Raw genomic sequence first — 15,706 nt, forward strand, 5'->3', positions numbered from 1 at the left:
GTTGTTTTTGAAGCCAGAAATGATGGCTAATAATAGATGACATCTAAGAGCTAGTGTAGAATACAAAATCTGATCACAATGTGAAAGCTTGTTGAAAGGGTATGAGGTCTGTGCAGGAGTGGTTTAATTTCAAGTATTTACTGATGTATAGAAACAAAGAAAACCTACAGCACAGTACAGGCCTTTCGGCCCTCAAAGTTGTGCCGATCATGTTCCTACCTTAGAAATTACTAGGCTTACCTTTAGCCTTCTATTTTTCTAAGCTCCATGTACCTATCAAAAGTCTCTTAAAAGACCCTATCGTATCCGCCTCCACCATCATTGCCAGTAGCCCATTCCACGCACTCACCATTCTGAGTTTTAAAAAAAAATCTTTAGCCCTAACGTCTCCTCTGTACTTACTCCCCAGCACCTTAAACCTGTGTCCTCTTGTGGCAACCATTTCAGCCCTGGGGGAAAAGCCTCTGACTATCTACACGATCAGTGCCTCTCATCATATATACCTCTATCAGCTCACCTCTCATCCTCTGTCGCTCCAAGGAGAAAAGGCCGAGTTCACTCAGCCTATTCTCATAAGGCATGCTCCCCAATCCAGGCAACATCCTTGTAAATCTCCTCTGCATCCTTTTTATGACTTACACATCCTTCCTGTAGTGAGGCGACCAGAACTGAACACAGTACTCCAAGTGGGGTCTGACCAGGGTCCTATATAGCTGCAACATTACCTCTCCGCTCCTAAATTCAATTCCACGATTAATGAAGGCCAATGCACTGTACACCTTCTTAACCGCAGAGTCAGCCTGCGCAGCTGCTTTGAGCGTCCTATGAACTCTGACCCCAAGATCCCTCTGATCCTCCACACTGCCAAGAGTCTTATCATTAATACTGTATTCTGCCATCATATTTGACCTACCAAAATGAACCACTTCACACTTATCTGGGTTGAACCCCATCTGCCACTTCTCAGCCCAGTTTTGCATCTTATCAATGTCCCGCTGTAACCTCTGACAGCCTTCCACACTATCCACAACACCTCCGACCTTTGTGTCATCAGCAAACTTACTAACTCATCCTTCCACTTCCTCATCCAGGTCATTTATAAAAATCACAAAGTAAGGGTCCCAGAACAGATCCCTGAGGCACTCCACTGGTGACCGACCTCCATGCAGAATATGACCCATCGACAACCACTCTTTGCCTTCTGTGGGCAAGCCAGTTCTGGATCCACAAAGCAAGGTCCCCTTGGATCCCATGCCTCGCTTTCTCAATAAGCCTTGCGTGGGGTACCTTATCAAATGCTTTGCTGAAATCCATATACACTACCTCTACTGCTCTTCCTTCATCAATGTGTTTAGTCACATCCTCAAAAAAATTCGACAAGGCTTGTAAGACACGACCTGCCCTTGACAAAGCCATGCTGACTATTCCTAATCATATTATACCTCTCCAAATGTTCATAAATCCTGCCTCTCAGGATCTTCATCAGCTTACCAACCACTGAGTTAAGACTCACTGGTCTATAATCTCCTGGGCTATCTCTACTCCCTTCATCACTGCTGATCTGCAACAAGGTAGTCTTTTAGTATATTATCCTGTCATCTGCTGTTGTGAACAAACTTGGCCAGTCCTAATGAGATTTTAAGATCAAAATGTCAAGACGGCAGCTTTCCTAATGTGAAGGACATTGTTGTGTCCTCAAATTTTAAGTGGCTGAGGGATCTTTCAGTCAATATAAATAAATGCATGAAGATCATGAAAGCTACTCAGCTGATTTGGCTGGTTGATTCATGTTGTTCTGCTTCATTGTGGAAGGTGTGGCTATTTGGCCCTTCCAGTGTACAGTGTAATTGCTTTGGTAACAGCTCTTATTGTTATCAAAGCTTGAGAACCTGTAACAATATCACCTGAGAATTAAAGTTTAAGAAATATTGTGGCTAAGCAACTATTGTGTGAGCGTGGTAGTGATTTTTTTTTTCTTTTTCATTGGAACGCAGGTCCAGGAGACACAATAGAGAAGGCTGTCTACTCTGGGATGATCAATCCCAGCCATCAGTGGCAGACTTTGAAACACAACGGTGCTGTGGCACACTTTGAATACCAGATCAGAGTGATGTGTGATGAATATTACTACGGCTTTGGATGTAACAAGTTTTGCAGGCCAAGGGATGATTTTTTTGGACACTATACATGTGATCACAATGGCAACAAGACCTGCTTGGAGGGCTGGATGGGAAGTGATTGCAATAAAGGTTTGTGCTCGGAGTTCACTTGTATGATGCAAAGCAATGATTTGTCCAAAGTAATTTTTTTTAAAAACTTCCAAATGCTGGATTTGCATCCAGGATGGTAGAATGGAAAGAAAATCTGTACTGACCTTATACATGTCACAGGAATTTAATGTAATCTTCAGAAAATGGGACACTGTCACCCTTTGGGGAAAAATCCTTCAAATGATAGGACAGTTGTTAAAGTGGTTTCTTTTGATATCCAAACATTGGCTGTGAAATAAAGCCTATTCCCAATGTTCTTGTTACTGAAGGTATGCTGTTGGTGCTCTGTTTATCAGTGATTTTCTAAATTCTAATTCTATACCTACTTTCTGATTACAATGTTGACAGGTTTAAATATAAAATCCAAAAGTAAAATATTGAAGATGATAGTGAAACTAAAATAAATGACCAATGAAGTACTCAATGAGTTGAGCACTGTCTGTGGGAAGAGACACATAGTTAACATTTCAGGTCTTTGATCTTCTGTCAAAGCAGAAGAGATATTGTCCTGAAATGTTAGGCCTTTCTCTGCAAATGCTGCTTTATCAACTGAAGTTCATACATTGTTATTCATTTGTTAACTCAAAGAGCAAGTATCCTAGTTAATGGTAATATTTGGCCATTCTTTTCTAGCTATCTGCCGTCAGGGCTGCAGCCCTGAACATGGTTCCTGTAAAACACCTGGCGATTGCAGGCAAGTACATTAGTCCCTCCTGAATGTGTTAAATGTGAGTCAATGAGCTTAATTAACATCAAATATCTAAAGCTGAACAATGGGAGTATGTACCCAGAAGAAATGTGTGTCCAGTGTTACTGCCTATTAAAACTTTACTCTGAACCAAGAATATCTGCAAGGTTTAGGCTAGATTGATCGCAATCTTTTTTTTGTACCTGCTTCCCAAGCACTTGATAGCATCTTGAGCATTAGGAGGCTAATTTCAGACCTTAGAGTTTTCTGTTGAAGCACAACATTAAAATCTGAGCTAACATGTCATACTTAAATGACTGATGCTGAGAATGTGTTTTGTTGTGTGTTTTAGCTTGATTTGGTAGCATTAAGTCCAGCCTCTGAGTCAAGGATATGGGTTCAAATCCCACTTCAGTCCTTGGGCACATCTCGGTTGTCATTATGCTGGAGGAGCATTGGTGTATCCAGACCCATGTCTGGCTATGATACTTTTCCAGAAAAATGTGCAAAGTGTTTGTCCTCCAGCTAAAGCAAAGTTTACTTTGCAAGGTTATACTGTAAGTGTTGCTTTAGCTTATTGTTCATCAGTAATATTTCATAGTAAAGTTCTTTCAAATGAAAAATACTGAAACATGAAAACATAAGAATATGCATGTCAAAACAAAAATTGGTATTGTGACAAGAATACACATAGATTAAGATGTTAGCTGTCCTGTGTGATCAGCAGTTGGTCTGCCACCTGTCTTCAGGAGAGAGAGAGAAGGAAAACAATGGAGCAGCATTTGGAGATGTGTAATGAAGGGACGGGGGAGAGAGTAACAGAAGGAGAGAGCTGTCAAGAGCGGCTCCCCCTTTGAACCCTGAACTGTTTGAAGTGATGGACAGGTGATACCCCAGCAGGGGCATAAAAAGGGACAGGTTCGCGAACGCAGGACACACACGACACCTGAGGTAACGAGACCCTGGAAGCGGTGCGCCTCTCAGAAGTCGGTGGGAAGCTTTTGGACGGCTGATCGCGGGATCAAGCCATAGACGCTCAGGGTGGAAAGGCACGATCGGCGGGAACCTGGTGTGTGTCCACCCTTGCCTGGGTGCCAGGTTCACCGCAGGGAAACAATTCGTATCTGGAAACGGAGGGGTCACGGTCGGTGACCTCAGATGACATCACAAAGGGCTCGCACGAAAGCTGACTGCGAAGGTGTGTGTGTGGAAGCTGTTTGAATATTCATTCATTTTGCGCTCTCTCTCCTTCCCCCCCCCCCCCGCACTGTCTGCGAACTGAACTGAATTAAATTGAACTGAACTTTGCGTCACTTTGAAATTGGTCATTTACCCCTAGACAACGATAGAGCTTGATTGATCCTGTTATCTTAATTCTGTGTACATGTATGTTTATCATTGCTGAACTGTTGCATTTATTATCCTTTTGATTAGAGTACTGTGTTACTTGTTTCTTTAATAAAACTTTCTTAGTTCTAGTAATCCAGACTCCAACTGAGTGATCCATTTCTGCTGGTTTGGCAACCCAGTTACGGGATACGTAACAGTATATCCATCCAACTTGAGAATTTTGTGTTAAAATTGCCAGATTTTATTTAGCTATTTTCAGTCTGAGGGATTTCCACCCTCATTCATGCTAAATTGTGCTCCTATTGTTTCACTTCATCAATGTAGTGTTTTGTGGGATCTTTGGAAGGCCATTCAGTGCAGTTTCAAGGTACCTGCACAAAGGCAGATTGCAAGGCCTGCACTCCAGTTGAGGGCAAGAATTCTTCATTTGGACTTTGTTATAAATGCTGGCCGATGGTGTAATGGCATCCTCACCAGACTTCGTAGCGAGTGGTACCGGGTACGAATTCGGCCAGCTCCTTGCAGACTTTCCGTCAATGATGGATTGAGCAAGCAACTCTGCCTCATTTTCTTTTTTTTTTAAAAAAAGACAAGTGCTGAAGAAATGGCAAGGCTACTGCCCAATGTGCCAGAACTGTTGTAAATGATCAAACTGGAATTATTACCAAACTGTTTAAATCAATAACAAATAATACTACCCTAAAGATTCATGATTCAATTTTATCTGTCATGTGTACACTGCAGTTTACAGTGAAACATGTCATTTGTGTTAAGTTAGGCTGAGTAGAAGGAAAGTTTAGTGAACTTATTGTGGATTAAGAGGTCAGCACAGTATTGTGGGCCGAAGAGCCTGTGCTGTAGTATACTCTGCTCTAAAGGTGCTTTTTAAAATGTAATGGCAGGCTGGATACACTAGCAAATAAAAATGGACTTGATCTAAGAATGGTTTTGAACAAAACTGAAGTTACAAGCATAAGAATAACAACTTCAAAGTTCCTTGTTCTTCAAGTTGGGAGTTGTAATTGTGGATTGTGTCATGACTTTAAATTGACTCTGTGGTTCTTGTGTTTGACAGTATTGTTCACCAGTTGCTCTGAAACCATAAGCCAGTTAAAGGTAGTTATGTGACTGTCCCTGCCCCCACTTCTAATGCTTTCATTTCTTTCCCATCCTCCCACTATCATCTCTTCTCTCCTCCTCCCCCCCCCCCCCCCCCCAAATGCGTGGAGAGCAAATACATGAGCAGAAGCATGGCATTCTTTAAAATGGGATTAACCAAATCTCAGTTTCTGTCAGCATTGAATGTTGAGAGGTTAATGGCTGTGTGGCATCTTGTTGGAAGCTACTGATGAATGCAAAACTGAGTATTATTGTTTTCAGTTGTAATTTTGCTTAATTGGCAGTGAAGTTATGTATTGGATTGAATGGATTAAAGTGTGTTTTTTTCAGCAAGTTTCTATTTAGTGGAAGTGCTGCATACTGCTGTGTAAAAATGACCGGGGAGCTGGGGGGGGGGGGGGAAGGGGGTAAAGGAAGGAACAGGATGAAAACATCATTATGGTTCCAAAAAAGATAATGCAGAGTTGTCCAAACTGCAATGTCCATTTCTGGGTTTAATTTTCGAGCTGTAACCGAGGCTTAATGTTACGAATCAGACTCGTGTGTTAAAATGCTGTTATTGTATGGACATCAACCAGATCGGCTAGACAGTTTCTTTTTGTGCCAAATCCTTGAAGTAGACTATTAATTTTTTTTTTGCTAATTGCAATCAGATTGGAATAGCTGTTGATGAAAATGACTGGATAGAAGTTGAGATCTGTATCAGCGAAGGCTGAATTTGTCAGCAGCATAGATTTGTGCTGCTGTCATCAAAATAAACATGCCTAGCAGGGGTTGCTGGAATCATGCTAGTACAGCAAGCTTTGTTTCTAGGTTTTAAGCTGTTTTAACCACTCACCTCCCACTCATTGTCTGGACATGCACTGATGATTATTTACTTAAGGTGCAACTTTCCCACAGTTAATTTGCATGGCTGCACAGTTCTATACTGAACACTTGTATCCTTTACAATGGGTTCACCACTTTATTCCACAGCTGGCTGACCTGTTTGTGGGTTAGGAGTGAAGATACTAAGAGAAATTTAGGCCTTACCTTCAAAAAAAAATTTTTACTTTGCAGAAGTCTGCACTACTGAGATGTGCCTTTAAGTTTTTTTTATCTTGGTGCATCTGCTGTTTGGAGTGACATTCTTGCGCTAATCGAGTTGGTTGTTTGGAAGGTTTGCAAAGTCGACTTTCTGGTTCCATTCTAATGCAATTGTTGGCAAAGCCTTTTAATGGTTAGTTTGCACTTGGGCGGTTTACTGACTCTGCTGTACTAACTACAGCTTGGACTTTGCTGGCTTGGCTAAGATTGCTCATCTGTGCAAATCTAATGGAAGTAGTTAAAGAATTTCCCATGAGAAAACTAGTTATATACAGTATATTTTAAATATGCCAGACTATGTGGAATAACTGTATTAATAGCTAACATGGTGAACTATTTTTCTTTCTAGACAATACTACCAGTTGCTTGATTGTAGTTTGTTGAGACTTTAAAGTAGTTTCTGAATTGAACAGATTAAACCTAAAACAGTGATCCTTAAGCATTTCACCCCACCACTCCCATTTTATAAAGTGTATGTAGAAGTTAATCTTAGAATTTACTGGACATTAATCTTGCTTTGGAACTAAAGTTATCCAAAACAAATAGGTCCAAATATTTTTGTGAGCAATTTCCAAAATGGAAAAATATTTTGCAAGTGTAAAGATTTAATAACCTGTAACTCATTTTAAAGCGCAATTTGCTTGTGCATTTGATTTATTTTTGCAGGTATGCTACTGATAGTTAACCAATTTCCCCTGGAATCAATAAAGTATGGCTATGACTTAACACTTAGTTTTCTTCCAATTAATGAGCCTTTACATCAATTTGTGTGGAAAAGTTGATTCTTTTAGGACTATTAACTGTCTTGGATTAATGCATCCTCATCACTGTTGAATCACTGCTTACAACTTTCTTTGTATTATCAAGCATTGAGTTGCCAGAAGTCCTAGTAAAAGTCTGAAAATAACTTTTTAAAAATTAGTCACTTATTCTTTACCTCTCGCATCTCCCATTGATTTTTTTTATATATATCATAAGATTTGTAAAAATTAACTTTTTATCCAGATGTTAAGCTGTAGTTGTATTAAATTGTTTCATAGCTACTTAAAATATTTTCTCCTTTGCCCCTCCCCCAGAATCCTGTTATGCTGGGAAAAAATACGGAGGGAGGGAGAGAATGTGAGAGTATGGGAAAATAGACTAGTGCAATGAAAACCAGCTACCAAAATACAACAGGCTGATGGCTTAACCTTTACTGTTGGGCAGATCATAGTTGAAAGTAAATTGCATTCCAGCATTCATTTTGAGATCACAAGAAGTGACTTAGCACTGTTGGTATCTTTCAGAGCAATAAGCTGACTGGCCTGCAACTTCAGTATGTGCTTTGAAAGGAAGATTAAGATGGTATGTTAGAGTAGTAAATTATGTCAATCTATAATTCGGTGCATCTTGTGATTCATAGTGGAAACCGAATGTGATGCTGTCCGAGGAAGGATTTGACGTACACCCTTTCTGACTCGGTTACGCTAGGTCTGAAAATAAGATGATATTGTATTTGGTGGAGCCATGCTGTGTCCCTCTGAACAGTTACTCTTTTGTGTGAAAGTTGGCTTCAAACATTGGAAAGTCTGCCTTAATGTTTATTTATAAGTAACAAGAGCATCAATACACAAAGCAGAAAGGAATACCTTTCTAGAAACTCTATTCTTTAGCGAAGTTACTTTGCAATGGTAATTTTAAAAAAACACCAAGCTAACATTTTGTATGTTTACAGGTGCCAATATGGCTGGCAAGGAGTATACTGTGATAAATGCATTCCTCACCCTGGATGTGTCCATGGTACCTGCATCGAACCATGGCAGTGTCTCTGTGAAACCAACTGGGGTGGTCAGCTCTGTAACAAAGGTAAACTAAGCTCTATAAATACTTGGTGAGCTGCTAATGTTCTGAAATGCAGATGGGATGCATTGGTTGTGTTAACTGTCGCAAGTGTGCATTCATTAAACTTGAATCATTTGAGTAAGTACTTAGTTGCTTTACATGCAACAATAATTAGGATATAAGTTTATTTTACTCATGGTATAAACAATATTTGTGTAGTTATCAGAGTAATTTAAAAGCAATTGGCAAATGCCTGAAAATAAGAGGATAACACTGACACTATGACCTAAACTGATGCCTTTGGATAAGTTTGTGTACTATTTTTGCAATCATTATTTCCAGCATCTGAAGCTTTCATAAACACAAGGGATTCTGCAGATGCTAGAAATCCAGAGTAACACACCCACACACGCATGCTGGATGAATATCAGTGGAAAGAATAGTCGATGTTTTGGTCGAGACACTTCACCAGGACTCCTTGGCCCAAAATGTCAACTCTTGTCATTCCTTGCCATAGATGCTGCGTGACCTCCTGAGTTACTCCAGTATTTTGTGTGTGTTGCTTGTAAATTTTCATGCTTTTTCAGTGTTTTAACTTGGTGTGTTCTCATCTGCACTGAATTTCCAGATTTGAACTACTGTGGGACACACCAACCTTGTTTGAACGGTGGAACCTGCAGCAACACTGGGCCAGACAAGTACCAGTGCACCTGCTCTGATGGGTATTCTGGGCAAAACTGTCAAATAGGTGAGAATCAATTGCCTACTAATGGCTGGCAACAAGAGACCTGTGGAGATCTCACATCGTCATACCTTTCTCCTTGATCACTACTTCAGAGTTCATTGTGGCCCTCTGCTCCATTCTCCACTAATATAAGCTAGGTGGGGACATGATTAAGGTCTGGGGCAGGGTAGACTGCAGGAAAAATTTCCCTCCGATAAAACCAGAGTTTTGGGGTGTAGGTGGGTGAAAGAGATACAGAGGGACACATTGTCTTTCCCCCTTTCTCCTCCCCCCACCCAGTGTGTTGTGTACCTGAAATAAAGTATTGAAGGAGGAGCTGAAGCTGGGTTGCTGACAGGATTTAACTGAGTATTGCAAGGAAGGCTAGAGATGGGATTAGTAGGAAAGGGTTGTCATTAATTGGGTGAATGGGCCTGTTTCTATGCAGTGTGATTTCCTCTCTTCTCCTCCTCCCCCCCCCCCCCCCCCCCCCAGTTCCTTTGTGTAAGGAAGCTTGAATCACAAATTGGTTTCAGTAGATGACATTCAACCCATCAGGTATGTTCCAGCTCTGCACAAGCAGTCAGACTGTCCCTTCCCACAGCCTTGCAGAATTTCTCCCTCTCAAGTACTTGTCCAGTTCAGCTTTCAACATTACGATTGAATCTCCCTCTATATTTCGTCAGAGGTTGCATTCTGAGCCCTAACTGCTCAGTGCTTAAACTCATGTCCATTTCACTTTGGTTCAAATCCCTTTTACTTTTCTATCTTCCATTCTTCATTGTGGTAAGATTGTTACTTTCTCCACTAGGGATGGGCAATAAATGCTGGCTTAGCTGGTGATGTCTGCATCCCGTAAATGAATATGTAAATTTTAAAAAGTCAATTTAAAAATCCTCTGATTTTCCATTTTAAGAGAATAATACCAGGTTCTTGATTTGTGGCAACATAACTAAAATCTCTTGTCCCTATAATTAAGATTCTTCTGCAACCCTCTAAAGCCTGCACATCTTCCCTAAAATAATCGCATCAAGCATGCAGTATCTCATCAAGGCTCAGTGTGACTTCCTTGTTTAACATTCAGGATCCAGCATGCATTTTGTACTTTCTCAGCCAAGCATTTTACTTAAAACTGAGTGCTCCAAAATAAGTGAGTGTCCTGAGCTCGCTGTCAGGGATATGTCACCTCCAAAGCAGGTCAGTTGGCAGAGAGGAACAAAGGGCAAATCTGAGTCTGGTAGTTTGCATTAGATTTCTGCTGTCACCTGCTCTGGGTGGTGGAGCCATGGCAAATAGGTCTGGAGTAGCTTGGGGGAAGGGGTGGGGCTTTGGGGAGTGAATGTCTGGACAGCAGCACTGTTAGAAGTTATTAATGACCTTGTCACCTTTCTTATTATTGAAGACTCTTGTGAAAGGTGGGTTAGTTATCCATTGAGCATAATCACCAGAAAATAACTGGTTTGTGAGAATGTAAAACAGGATAAGCCTTCGATGTTCTGCCTTTTGGTTGAAGTCATGATCTTTCCCATACTAAGCCCTTAATATTCAGAAATCAATCCACCTGACTATAATGAGTGACATATTCACACAGGCGCAGTCACCTTGCAGTGAGCACACAGGTAGAGTTTTCTCAACCTGTGGGGAGTTTGCACATTGTCTCTGTTATTGTAGTGGCTTCCTTCCATGTGCCAAAGGCTTGCAGGTTGGAAGGTCAGTAGGCCACAGTAAATTGTCCCTGCTGTATAAATTGGTAGAATCTGGAATGGGTGAGTTTACCGGTGCAGCCTCCAGCAGGTTACCATGCCAACACAGTCAAGTAAATCTATTGAAGGACAGCATGTGAAACCATCTCCAAGGAAGGAATCAAAATTGGGGGCTGGAGCAGCAGTAGAAGGGAAAGTTGTTGTCAAAAAGGGGAAAATCATCTTGATGCAGAGCTTGTAGTCCAGAAATGGCCAGACATGGAAGGAAAAGCATTAATTAGAATGTGTTCAGTTTGTAAAAATTACTCCAATTCCTACTCCTGGATTTCCAAAAGCTTTTGAGAAAAACACTTGGCTAAAGCATTTGTTTGGTATTTATGATCAGCCTTTTAGATCTGTCTATATACTACTAAAACTCTTATGCTCTGTCTGTGACCTTCAATTAGCACAGATGGTGCATTACAGCGGCACTTGGCTAAATCGAATTAAAATGCACTAATTTACAGAATGCAGGCAAAGTTCAGGGTTATATATTTGTATAAAATTGCTCATTCGCCAAAATCGACAGGCTCCCTTTCACCTGAGACCCGATCGACCATCATGGAAACCGGGACGAGACAGTCCAACGCATGCGCACGTCCAGCCTCAGCAGCGACACCTACCAGAGCAAAAGGGCAGGGCAGCACTATTTCAAGGGGTCACATTCTGCTGATCACCAGGATTGGGACAGATCTAACTACCACCCATCAATAAGAGATAATTAAAACTTATTGTAATGACATACTTCGACGACACCCATAAAACCCTTTGCTGCAGTCAAAGGACAGCGATGATTATATGACATCCATTTAGGGGCACGCCAACCACCTCAACAAGAATAATCAGCATCCTTTGGTGTTAGTACTTCATATCTTCTATCCAGCATTAGGGTAAAAAAAAAAAAAAAAGTGGTCAGCCTAATTATGCCGCGTGGAAAGGGAAGGGAGACATTATGGTCAAGAGATGACGCCAAACGTCATTGAGAAGCGGCAAGGAGAGGGAGAGAACAAGAACCGGATGAGGCCAGGGCCGCATGACTCCAGGATCAAAGAGTCAGGACAAAAAAAGATGAGAGGAGAGGCATGCACGTTTCCAGGATTGGAGACAAACAACAAACAGCAGAAGAGCTGAAGAGACGGGGGATGAAAGGGCTGCACGTCTCCAGAATGACAAAAACAGGCACAGAAGGAAGAGAGAGGAAGAGACAAAGGAGCTGAGAAATGCATGTCTCTGGGATCAGAGACAAAGAACAAACAGCAAAAGAGATGAAGAGACGGGATGAAAGGACTGAACGTCTCCAGAATGACAACTAGAAGCATGAGGGTGGCAGATAAACCAGAAATGATGCCGTCAAAAGTGTCCTTTGTTGAATGAGGAGGAGCTATATTTGCTTTGGTGTCATTCTTCTTTAATAAACTGAGGTTTTCTATTTTAGTTTCCAAAGCAAAGTGATACCAATAACATTCAGGAAAATTTAATGTTCATTCTGGTCACATCAGATTGCACTACCCTTCTCTCAAAGGGTGCCCCAACGGGTCACCCTGTTGTCTAGTAGATTCTATAAATCTGTTTACCCGATAAATACTTGGTCAATACTTCAACTGCTGCTGTATTTGATTTCTAAGTAACTTAATGGTTTGTGGCAGTTCTCTAAACTAGAGTACAAAGATGACTCTATTCTACAAAGTCAGTGTCAAAATTTGATGCTTATGGCTCCTTAAGACTTTTAACTTTCTGTCGATGCTGTTGAATGTCAAAGGACGGTCCAGTTATTGAAAGTTTAAAGTAGTACATATTACTTTGAGAGCTGAGGGCCTTTGTTCTGACTCAAGTCAGCAGCCTGTTCAGGTTGACTCAGAAATTGTTCTAAATTCTGGAGTGCTGATGAAATTGTAGGATGAAAGCTACCTGTTTACAGACTCAGACTGTGAGAAGGAGAACTTAAGACAGCTTGGAATTAGATTGTGTGAATTAAATCATTAAAATGTGATACTGATTTAATTTTCTTTGCACTTTAGCTGAGCATGCCTGCATCTCTGACCCCTGCCATCATGGAGGAACTTGTTCGGAAACCGCATTGGGTTTTGAGTGCCTGTGTCCCTCTGGGTGGAGTGGCCCCACTTGTATTGTTGGTGGGTATTCTTTCATCACTAGATAAAAGTGGTAATGTGGCAGGCAGATCACCTTATAAAGTTGAGTCTTAATTGAATACTTTGTCTGTATTAGATTGTGTTAACTGAAATTGAGCTAAAGGTTTTTGGCCATTAAGTTTTGTCATACTCTGGGGTGGTCGTAAAATGTTCTTTGCCTTTTCTGTTTGTACAGATATTGATGACTGTGCTCCAGTGCCCTGCGCCCATGGTGGTACATGCCAAGATATGATAGATGGCTTCAAATGTGTTTGCCCACAACAGTGGACTGGCAAAACATGCCAGTTAGGTAATTGTAGTTTGTGCTTATAAAGCCAATTATGGTACTAACTCATTTTAACCTAGCGCAACTGTTTGTTCCTTTTATAATGCTTTCTTTGTCATCTGGGGTTTTCCCACTGTGGGCGTGAAAATTGCTTCTCCGTGATGTGGAGGGAAATAATACACCCAAATGGGAAGCCTGCACCAGTATTTGTTCCTGTGGGAAAGAAACCACACCTTTCTCGGTCATATGAACTTTCACAAACCAGGAGTCTTGCAGCTGGATTTAGAATGGGGATGATCTCAAAGAATGGGCTGGCTGCATTCCTTCTGCAATCCTTTAATCTGCCTGACTACAACAGGGGCAAGCAAAGTCCCTCTGGACTTTGGAAATGCCTGATTAACTCCTTTTTAGTGTTTAATCCTGCTTTTCTTACTATTAATTAGTAACTGGGACCATCAGTTAATCTGTCTAAACTGCACCTTAGGTTTTCAGACAGGTGAACTGCATTTCCTTAAAAAAAAAATCCCTCTCCTCCCTTCATTGCTGCCAGAGACTGAAGAGGTGTGAGTCTTATTTCCCCTAGATTGTTTTAACAGTGAACAACAAGCAGAAGTTTGTTCTCTTGCAAGGTGAAAAGATAGTGGTTTCATGAAGCTGTTCCATGTTACCATTGAGAACTTGTGTGGTTTAAATTGGGAGTGGAAGGCAGTAGCTAGAAACGTTGGACTACAGTGTGCTCATGTTCCGCCTTGACGATGAGAATGAACTCTTGTCTGTTTGGAGCTACCTTTTGTCTTGATTTTATTTAAAAATTCCTTTTCTTATCTCAGATGCCAATGAATGTGAGGGAAAGCCATGTGTAAATGCCGACTCTTGCCGAAATCTGATTGGTGACTACTACTGCAACTGTTTGCCTGGATGGTCAGGCAAAAATTGTGAATTAGGTTGGTATTGTGTAGAAACTAGCGAAGAAAAACTGGCGCTACCTTTGTAGCATTGACTTGAACTGTTTGCAGAACTCATTGCTTATTTAACTATGAGCAAGTTACTGGGAAAGGAGATGTCTGCAGACAGGTTTCCAGAGGGAATTAACCAGCAATCATGAATATAATTAAATTCTATCAGGGTTGTAATTTAACAAGTACCTGAATAAAACGGTGACATCAAACTGAAGATTTGGTTATTGTATTGGAGGGAATCCCATATCATCCTCTGGGGGGAGAAAACAAGAAGAAAATGGCATTAGATATGAATGTCTTGATAAGGTCTGTATGTTATAACTTTGTATAATTTGTACTTCATGGTTTGAATTGTATATTACAGATATCAATGACTGTCATGACCAGTGCCAGAATGGGGGATTTTGCAAGGTGCGTCTGGCTTTTATCTTTCTAAAAGACTTTGGATATTTAAATTGGTACACTTTAACTAAAATTAATTGAAACCATTTATGTAGCCAAACTCTGCTTTTTAATGGTGTGATTCCATGTTGGCAGGGTCTGTTTTAAAATAGGGACATTTAAATCTCAGGCAGGCAGACGGATGCAATAAAAATGGAGTGCTTTGGGCTGTGTAGGAGGGAAGGTTTAGATTGATCATGGAGGTCTGTATAGGTCAGCACAATGATGTGGGCTGAAGGCCCTGTATTGTGCTGTATTGCTCTGTCACACTTCGAGTTTAAACTTTACAAAGCTGAGAACTTGCTTTGTGGAACAATATTATGGAAAACTCAAATGTATCAATTATTCAGTATCTGCTGGATAGTTATTTAGAGCTATATCTTTTGTTACAATTAATTTGATCATATTTTGACTGACATTTTCCACACCCCTTCTCTTTCAGGATCTAGTTAATGGCTATCGCTGTAGCTGCTTGCCGGGCTATACAGGAGAGAACTGTGAAAATAATATCAATGAGTGTGAAAGCAGCCCCTGCCTCAATGGAGGTTACTGTCAAGATGAAGTCAATGGATTCCAGTGCCTCTGCCCTGCTGGTTTCTCCGGAAACCTGTGTCAGGTGAGCACTCGACATATAGTATATTCTGGACTCCTGAGATGCCGTTTTTTTTTCTACCAAGGGATCACTTGCTAATTATCAGCAGATTGCTAATTTTCCTTGTTCCCCTCATCCACCCCCTCAACCTGAGAGCTCTAAGTTTAATTACACTGCCCAAGTTGCAAGATGGGGATTAACTAGGTTGATGTGACTCTTGAGTTGCCTTTTGCAGCTGAACTGGGGAGACCTGTTTCAACCATCGTTGCCTCTTCTAACCTGGCAAATAGTAACATTGATGTGCAGGGATGCAGCTCAAACCTTTGATTTTCAGGTGTTTCCGGAGTTGGTGCTAGTGGACCAATCAAGTGCAGTCCAAAATGCCGTTTAAAAATCCAGGTGTAGGCTTCCATTGGTGGAGGTTAAAGATGTGATGAATGTCCTGTTGTTGAGTGATCCTGTTGGTCACGTTGCCTGTATATTCCCTTTGTCAAGCTGT

The 15,706-nt window shown here is 41.0% G+C and overlaps 1 protein-coding gene across 2 annotated transcripts in view; it reads left to right on the top strand.

The window, feature by feature from the left end:
• Nucleotides 1–15,706, top strand: part of LOC140201419 (protein jagged-1-like) — a 49,832-nt gene that overhangs the window by 13,392 nt on the left and 20,734 nt on the right. For both annotated transcript variants that reach the window (XM_072265494.1, XM_072265495.1), the window contains exons 4-12: nucleotides 1,995–2,249; nucleotides 2,904–2,964; nucleotides 8,228–8,358; nucleotides 8,963–9,082; nucleotides 12,819–12,932; nucleotides 13,126–13,239; nucleotides 14,046–14,159; nucleotides 14,539–14,585; nucleotides 15,058–15,231. In XM_072265494.1, the coding sequence (XP_072121595.1) occupies nucleotides 1,995–2,249; nucleotides 2,904–2,964; nucleotides 8,228–8,358; nucleotides 8,963–9,082; nucleotides 12,819–12,932; nucleotides 13,126–13,239; nucleotides 14,046–14,159; nucleotides 14,539–14,585; nucleotides 15,058–15,231 (1,130 nt within the window). The remainder of the gene's footprint in view (nucleotides 1–1,994; nucleotides 2,250–2,903; nucleotides 2,965–8,227; nucleotides 8,359–8,962; nucleotides 9,083–12,818; nucleotides 12,933–13,125; nucleotides 13,240–14,045; nucleotides 14,160–14,538; nucleotides 14,586–15,057; nucleotides 15,232–15,706) is intronic.

Source organism: Mobula birostris, chromosome 8 (assembly GCF_030028105.1).
Source record: "Mobula birostris isolate sMobBir1 chromosome 8, sMobBir1.hap1, whole genome shotgun sequence".
In the NCBI taxonomy this organism is placed as follows: Eukaryota; Metazoa; Chordata; class Chondrichthyes; order Myliobatiformes; family Myliobatidae; genus Mobula; species Mobula birostris.